Raw genomic sequence first — 8,563 nt, 5'->3', positions numbered from 1 at the left:
TATGTATGTAGAGCACGCACGCACGCACGCCCGGTCCTGCCGCGCGGGTCGCTGTCCGTGTCCGGTGGGCATACGCCATGCCATACGTAGCGACTGAGCGACGGATTCCGCCATACGTATGGAGGCCGCCTGAACGCATGCGCAGGCGCGGATGCAAACGCGACGGGTAACCGGTCGTTCATTCCGATCGCGGTGCATGTCGGTTACCTAATGGCTAATGCGATGGTCACTCCGGGCGGTGCTTAGGTGGGCGATAGCTTTCCGGTGAAGTGACGGCCAACGTGGGATGCCGCCGCGTTCGTCTTCTCTCCGGGGGTCGATCGGAACATCGACCGTGCTCACGTACGGAATATATTTCGTTTCTGTCTCATGCACGATGAATAAAACAACAACCATATCTACGTGCACTGGATTCCAGAGCCGTGGTCCGGGCCCTTGCAACACTCGGTTCCAGAAATCAAATAGCCACCGAAATGGACGTGTTCTGCCGGTAGTTAGAATTTAGAGGACCTGCACATTTTTTCTTTTCAATTTCACTTAAAACCATCAACTGGAAATGCAACCTGCCGTGTGTAACGGACAATCATGGACCCAAAATAACACCAGGAAGGAAACATGAAGCATGTAGCAAGGCTTGCCTCTTTTTTTTTTTTGAGCATCAGTATAGACATAAGCGCTCATATACACGCGCATACACTCACCTCTATGAACGCACACACGCACACCCTACCCCTATGAGCACCTCCGAGAGACTGGGCCGGCATATCATCTTGAGATTTTACGAAGTAACCGTAGGCGCCTCGTAGTCGACGGGAACGTCTTCTCCCGCTGAAAGCGTATCACCGGAATTCCTGAAATAAATCCAGGATAAATGCGAGCACCAGGATTTGAACCCTGGTGGGTTGGGAATACCACTGTCCACCTAACTATCTCAACCAGAGATTGGTTCGCGGCTTGTCTCTATTTGCTATTGCTAGTGCCGCATAGGTGTCTCAGTAGCTTTCAGTTGTAATGTTGGACCAAGATTTCATGTTCAAAGATGAATTCTAACAAGTCCGAGAATAGTTCAAAGATGAATTCTATTTGCTAGTTTAGGATTTTTTTTGAAGCAAAGCAAACTAATTGATACTACGAACTGGTATTTCCCTTTCTTACTGCTGCCGTAGCGTCTCCATATTTTTTTTTCACTCATTTACATCACTTAACACTAATACAAACTGTACAGGAAGCAAAATCGGTCTGGGGATGGTCGCTCGACTGGATTTTGTCCGTCGATAAAAAGGGTCCAGACCAAACCAAACCAATCCAGTAATCATTAAATCCCACACCAAACCAAATTATAGCAGGAGCTCAGTCCGTTTCAACCAAACCAGAGCAGCCCAAAATGAAAACCGGACTGAAACTATGGTTTTCAGCCCAAACTATTACCAGGTTTAATTCCAACAGTCGAGAAAAGTCAAACATTGTTACAGAAAAGAAACTGAGAACGCCTTTATAGACTACCATATCCGTCTCCGCGTCTAAAGAAAGCCGGTCTCCAACGCCCCATGTTTTCTCATCTCAAAATTCAGGTAACTACAGAACCACGTATGAAACTAGCTAACTGTATACACATCCTCGTTGGAATTACATTTTTTATGTAGTAGCCATATCGTATATAAGAGATAGTTTCTTCAAGCTAATTTCAGAGGTGGGCCGAATCTGGATGCTGCTGGTCTTGTTCTATCCGGTAAAGACTTTCTCCGTTGTTCGGCACATGCGACATACTCATCGATTGGAGGAAGAGGGGGCTCCCCCTTCTCGTCTTTTGGAATTTGTCCCCTGATAAACTGTGGAAGGCAAACACATTGACCAAGTGAGAAGCTGACGATGCCCCAAAAGAGGAGGGGAAATAACTTGTGGGCTGGTTTACCATACCTTCGATGCCCAATGCCTTTCTGCCTGCATGCAGATATCCCTGATATCTCTTCCTGCCATCCTGCACTCAGCGTTTAGAACAAGTAAGATAATGGACTGCTAAGCACAGCACAGTTTGTCTTGAATGATCTTTTAGCAGTATGCGTAGCTGTCCAGACTGTCCAGACTGTCCAGATGAAAAACAAAAAACATTGGTACACGATCTAATTTCCTACTCCCTCCGTTCCGAATTACTCGTCGCGGAATTGGATGTGTCTAGATGCATTTTAGTTCTAGATACATTCATTTCTGCGACGAGTAATTTGGAACGGAGGGAGTAGATACTAGTACCAGGATGGGATAGCACACCAACCCTTGCTAACCAAGTCAAGAGTCACAAATAGACAAATAAGAACCGATGCAGCTTTCCCTGATCTACAGTAATGCATTTAAGAATCTAAATTCAATACACAAGCCGTTAAAAAGAAACGATAAGCCGGACATTTGCTACTGCAAACACGACAGGCTTGTGGCTCAATCAGGACTTGCATATTTTTTTGTGTTACAAAATGTACCACACTAAGTGCTCCCTCTGTAAACAAATGCAAGACGTTTTAGGACACAACTCAAACATATTTTCGGAGCATCTCTTTGCCGCTTCCAGGTACACAAGGATCATATATACATGTGATCCCCGTCTCTGATGGACTATGCACCATTACGGCACTGAGTTTAGAAACATTTCTTTCCTTCAAATATTTTTCAGAGGAACGTAAAACAAATATATCAATATGCATATATCTTGTTTTATTCGTTTAGATTTATCCTTATGGATCTGTATAGTCTTTAGGAGATGATATGGAGCTACTCCTGCCATATAAATATCAGAGCATGCAGAAGTTATTTACCATATGTTAATGGAGCTGTGAAGGACTTAGTGTTGAATATCAAAGCATGCAGAAGTTATTTACCATATGTCAATTTTACACATTTTATTTGTTATATTGAGCAGTTGACCTACAAAACATATGCTACTAAATGTGACAGCATCTTCTTCCAATGAACTGTCAATGTGGTTTCGCAAACATTCGTTTTGTTCTGAAAAGGAAAATTTAGGTATATAACTGGTATTTTTGTTTTTTCATTAGCGGCTCTGTAGCAACACAGGGACATCCTGATTGAAGATTCAGAATGAAGTACTTACTCCTCAGTGGCAAGGGAAAACTGAACCAATTCGGATTTTGTTAGGTGCTTTGCATATTGGGCTGCTATTTCTGCACGGCTCTGCTGGTCCGGTAGGCCGAAACAAATCATTGAATCAAAACGGCTGCAAATTAACAAAGGAAACAGGAGAAGTTAAGAGTACAGTTTTCATAATCCAAATAAAAGATACGATCAAATTGATCATGATATCTAAGTTTTATATAAATGTTACAAGGTTTAACGTCAATTTTTTTTCACAAGGTTAAGTAGTTTAGTCCAGTATTGCAGCACTGTTTATTTGTATAGCTTATATGTTGTTATGTACGGCTCCTAGAAAAATGCAGGAAGCCAAAAAGAATCTCGCATAAGAACTTCAGTACTCACTAGACAGTGTGAACATTAGTTAGGACTGTTTACAGGAACACAGAAGGGGGGTGGCGAAATAGAACTAAACCTGATGAGAGCAGGATCAAGGTCTTCCTTTCTATTTGTTGCAGCAATAACCACCACACGTCTATCCTGCTCGAACCCGTCGATCTTCACAAAAGAAATTTAATTAATGGCAATAATACACACGGCAGGTGCAGTGATTGTATAAGCATGATAGAAGCACCTAACAGACCGCATGCAGGTCTTTTGTCAGGTAACTGAGAGGTATCAAGCTATCAAAATTGGATACCAAAAACATGGAGAATAGCAACAGGGGCTTACATGCTAATGCTTGCACAAAGCGTAAGTAAATAACCACAGCAAAAACCAGGCATGAAATAAGAAGTCCTGCCAGTTAGAAGTATGCGCTTTCATACATGTTACAATGTACAGTTTCTGCAACACAGTAAGGGTTTTAAGAGTATTGTATCTCTTATTCAATCTCCGGGGTTTACACAAGGTCTCAAAAGTGCTGTACCAATGTGTGTGCCGAAGTGCAGACTGGGCTAGCTAAAGTAGATTGCTCTAGTGGATGTCGTGTCGTGTGGCGTGACGACTTTGGGTAATTCCTACTGGGTTCTGCAAATTCTGAGGAGCGAGTGGCCTACGCTGAACTGGTTGCTGTTCCAAGCACGAAAGGCCATGGCACTAACCGCTGACAATGGTATGAGGTGAAAGTGGATGTGGACCGTGCAGGGATTGCGACAAAGCTGGCAACTACCGCGTCATATTGTTTGGCATTTGGTTAGGTGTGACAGAAATAATGTCTACATCCAAAGATTATGTAACTTCGTTTAATGTTCCCCTGGCTTCTCTTGAGCCGTGGCTATGCACTCTCATGGTTTTGAATAAATAAAGCCCATAGTCTCACCTTCCCTCCCTAACAGGCAGGATGAGTGATTGAAAGAAGTATGTATAAACTCAGTGGTAACTTACACCAACAGAGGTAACAGGCACTCAATATTACTTACACCCACAGAGGTCAGAGGCACTCTACCTGTCGCAGAATTACTGATAATATCCTTCGAGTAGCTTCATGCATTTCACTATCTCGAGAAATAGCAAAAGAGTCTACCTATACAAGGATATAAATTAGAAGGATGCAAAATTCACATCTTAGTATAAACAGGAAAATCAAATCACTATGAAGCGAAGTATACTAAAATAGAGAACAAAAACAGGCTAAAGGGTCATGCAGAGCTCCTAGTTAAGTTGTTTTGGAGGCATATAAGTATAAGTAGTTCTACTTCACCAGCCATCATCATTTGGAAAGAAGGCAAAATTCGGCTTAAAGCCTAAAGAAGCAACACATTTTTTATGAAATTTGGAACAACAACAAAAATATTCCACCAACATCAGTATGTTAAGCACCACCATACATTTCGTAACTGATGTATTATCCATAACACATGTATGCTATAAAGATGACGGTGCGTACCTCATCTAGGAAAATAATACCTCCATCAGGAAGATTGTTGGCAAGTGAGAAAACAGATCCCAACAGGCGCTCACTTTCACCATAATATTTTGACATGATGATCTCCAGTGGCACATATAATAGTGGAACTCCCTAGAATAAGTAAAGTGATCAGCAGAAAAGCTTCAGAAAACATATTTCAGTTTCTTTTGCACAAAATTACTTTCAAGAATTTCCAAAAGTATAGGAGTATGAGTTACCGCTTGCTTGGCAATAACACGAGCAGAAGATGTCTTACCAGTCCCTGAAATGATGAGACAGTGGTAACTGGTAAAGTAAGCAAACAAACCAGCAAAAAACAGACGCAGTCATACTATTAGCGCACAAAGAGGGGCTCAAAATCAGGAAGTGCAAGCACTGATCTGTTGCAATTTCTCGCTTATAGTAAATAGTCTAACCAACAAATACTATAACTTTAATTATGAAATGACATAACCTACTTACCTACTATTTTTTTACCATGGTTGTTAACATTAATTAAGAAACAAAATAGCACAAAATGTAATATTTTTATTTTTGGTATTGAAATTTGCATTGAAGTAAAAGGCCATTCAGATCACGCACCAGGTGGACCTTCAAACAGAACCGCCCGAGGTCGATTTGTTTCAAATTTGCAACGTGTACCTCGAGCAATGTCATCATATATTTGAGGATTCTGTAAAGCCAAGAGTACAGTATCCTCTATCTCCCTATAAAGAACAAAAGACATATATTAAACCTTAGAACTATGCCTTTATGATAGAATACACAAAAGCAGTTGACTATTAAGACTGATAGTAAGTTCTGCAGTCGAGCACCAACCAGAATGTGTCAACTATCAAGGAAAGAAGTCAAATAAGCAGAAAAGCAGAAAGGAATGGCACAATGCATGGGGGATGCTTGTAATTATCATTGAACAAACACATCTACATACTAACAATATAATACCTTTACTTTGCATATATAAAATATCTGCTGTTTCGAGATTAAAAGTAACAGATGTTGTACCTTTTCTGATGTTCATATCCAGCAATGTTCTCCCACATGACAGTGCCATCCATTGGAACACTAGAGGTTTCATCAAACCCATAGACCCTAACACCCATATCCTCTAAATCAGATACAGTTTTTTCTATAGAGGGTAGATGCTTAGATCTCTGACCACTTCCTTTGGTTGATGCTTTCCCTGATGATGTCTTAACATCTTTCTGGCCAGCTATTTTTAAAGCACTGACCAAACCTTCAAGTTCTTTCGAACTAAAACTGTCAGGCTTGATGAATTCAATTTCCTGAGAGTACACACAACAATCAGAAATTGCATGAAATCTTTATATAATGACAAAGTGTAGGTTAAATTTCTTAAACAATCTTAATTAAGTATACATACATAAGGACTAACAGCATATTCAGATCCGACAAGTGGCTCAAATATCAAAACACAAAGAGAATCTTCATTGTTCTCTCCAGTGCTTGCTGTCGTTTTTGGAGGATTCAGTGTTATTTGACGCGCAGCTGCACTGGAACAGAATTAATTGATTAAAACACAATATAATTGGTTACTTGGCAACACCTATTTCTATGACATGGAAAAGAAAAACACAAGGCAATTTGCAGGTAAGAAGACTACATGAGAAATCCTGACAATAATGCTTGCACCTCCCACAACCATCAACAAAGATTTAAAAATGCAATGTATCATTTGTATCTATGATTCCCCTTCAGCTGATCAACCAAGATAATACAATTGCGCCAATCCAAGCAGAGAGAAATAGTGGCACAGGACTCTGATTAAGGAGAAAAATAAATATGGAAAGAGGATGTGAGGACACAAGAGAATGCATGTGGGTGAAATCTGAAACTGTATTATCTGCGATCTATATATGATTGCCCTTAGCACAAGTGCAAAACCAAATAACCAGGCAATGACAACACATATCTTTGCACCAAACTGAATATCATCCTGTTTCTTTTGCTAACCTGTCCCAAGCACGCAATAGTATCTCTGAGCCACCAACACACTGTTCTGCCTCAAGTCCGATATGCGTTACGAGATCAACAATGAGGCGCGATATATTACAGGTTGACGGTACATTGAATTTAACAACCACCTGTAAAAAAAACTAAATCAGAGAAATTAAATGCAATTATGAAGTGAATCTTGCACAAGGTTACTATCTGTTACTGATTATGGGGTGAAAATGTGCAGTTCTAAGTAAACACAGTAGCCCGCCCTGAATGTCATGCCAGATCAACAAAATGCACTTACAACTGCGCTCTAATAGCAACCGTGCAACAATCAACCTAACCTGCATCTCACGGTATCCTTGTGCCGACTACGGAGACTCACAATTCTTTCTTGAACTGACTGATTCTCGTACTTAGGTTCACTCGAATTTGTTACCAGTTACCACTGTGACATGCTAAATCTATACTTTCTACATTAACCAGTGCACCAAAGCATTCCCACCAAAGTGGCTGACACAATGTACACCGAAGTGCTCACTAATTCCTCTAGCCCTTAGACTGACATGTTATGCACAACTAATATTGTTCAGCAGACATCTCGAATGTCTGTACTGTGCTGTGTGTGTGGACAGTGGTGGTGGGGGGACGACCTTCTGGCCCTTGATTGCAACTTCAAACTTCGGGTACGACCCTGGCTGCATTCCTCGGCTCTCAATCAGCTCCATTATCCTCTTCCTCTCCTTGCGGGCCAAGTCCTCCACCGGTGCCGCGTCAGTGCTCACCGCACCGTCAGCCACGCCCTGTAAACACAGATCAAGCTAAGTCCAGCTCCCTTAACGAAAACCGAAAGCTCGGACAGAAGCAAAACATAACACGCCACCTCCTCATTGGCATCGGCGTAGGCCACAACCGGCAGCGACGCGAGCGCGGCGGCCGCGGCGGCAGCGAGAAAGGCGGCACTCCTCGAGGACGAAGCGCGCGATTTCGCATTGGGGAACCCTAGGCGTGACCCTAGTGCCGTAGAAGGCGAGGCAGAGGCGGAGGCGGCGATGGGCTTTTGGAGAGGAGGCGGCGGGGGAGAGGAGGAGGTGGTGGTGGAGGCCGCCGCCCCGGCTTGCAGTTGGCGGAGGAGGCGGGTCGCTGGGAGGCGTCGGCGGAGAAGCATCGCCGTGCCGAGGTTTCGCCGCCAGGAAGACTGGTGTGGGGGAGGCCACCGGAGAGTTCGCGGCGCCGGGGAGTTTCGCAGTTGTGCTTTGCCTTTTGCCCCCTGCTCACGAAAGAACAAGGCGTATTTCCGATGGACGCCTCTATGACGTTTTTCTACTTCACTTGGAATGCGCCTTCATGGCGTTTACGGTTTTTTTTTTTAGACAATCATGGCATCCTATATACATAAGAAGTTCATCCCCACTACATGATTTATCTTAACATGCAAACTGTCCACATCAGCAGATCAGCCACATCATCATTCCATAACCGGCTTACAGATGGGACCGATGAAAAGATCAGCAGGCCATCTCAGCGATCAGTTACCAGTGTTACCGGAGGACCGGAGGGACGCTCACAGCGGTACAGAGAGTACAGAAGGACCTCCCTCCCGAGTCCGACCCACCA

At 42.9% G+C, this 8,563-nt stretch overlaps 1 protein-coding gene across 1 annotated transcript; it reads right to left on the bottom strand.

Moving 5' to 3' along the window:
* Positions 1 to 1,471: 1,471 nt before the first annotated feature.
* Positions 1,472 to 8,240, bottom strand: LOC123128413 (katanin p60 ATPase-containing subunit A-like 1). The gene is made up of 13 exons (XM_044548404.1): positions 7,830 to 8,240; positions 7,600 to 7,749; positions 6,962 to 7,092; positions 6,372 to 6,501; positions 5,993 to 6,273; positions 5,570 to 5,694; positions 5,206 to 5,249; positions 4,967 to 5,098; positions 4,526 to 4,603; positions 3,554 to 3,636; positions 3,101 to 3,223; positions 1,918 to 1,978; positions 1,472 to 1,829 (listed from the first exon to the last, which is right to left on the bottom strand). Exons 1-13 carry the CDS (start codon positions 8,112 to 8,114, stop codon positions 1,674 to 1,676), a joined length of 1,779 nt encoding a protein of 592 aa, XP_044404339.1. The 5' UTR covers positions 8,115 to 8,240; the 3' UTR covers positions 1,472 to 1,673.
* Positions 8,241 to 8,563: the final 323 nt, after the last annotated feature.

Source organism: Triticum aestivum, chromosome 6A, assembly GCF_018294505.1.
Source record: "Triticum aestivum cultivar Chinese Spring chromosome 6A, IWGSC CS RefSeq v2.1, whole genome shotgun sequence".
Classification (NCBI taxonomy): Eukaryota; Viridiplantae; Streptophyta; class Magnoliopsida; order Poales; family Poaceae; genus Triticum; species Triticum aestivum.
The sequence above is the reverse complement of the archived record's forward strand: the minus strand, read 5'-3'. Positions and strand labels throughout refer to the sequence as shown.

Excerpts from the sequence above, each read along its gene's own strand:
- LOC123128413 (XM_044548404.1), bottom strand. The coding sequence starts at position 8,114 with ATGCTTCTCCGCCGACGCCTCCCAGCGACCCGCCTCCTCCGCCAACTG. Across the intron at positions 7,093-7,599 it reads TTGCAATCAAGGGCCAGAAG|GTGGTTGTTAAATTCAATGT; the intron begins GTCGTCCCCCCA and ends TTTTTTTTACAG. Across the intron at positions 5,250-5,569 it reads TCTGTTTGAAGGTCCACCTG|GGACTGGTAAGACATCTTCT; the intron begins GTGCGTGATCTG and ends TCATCATTTCAG.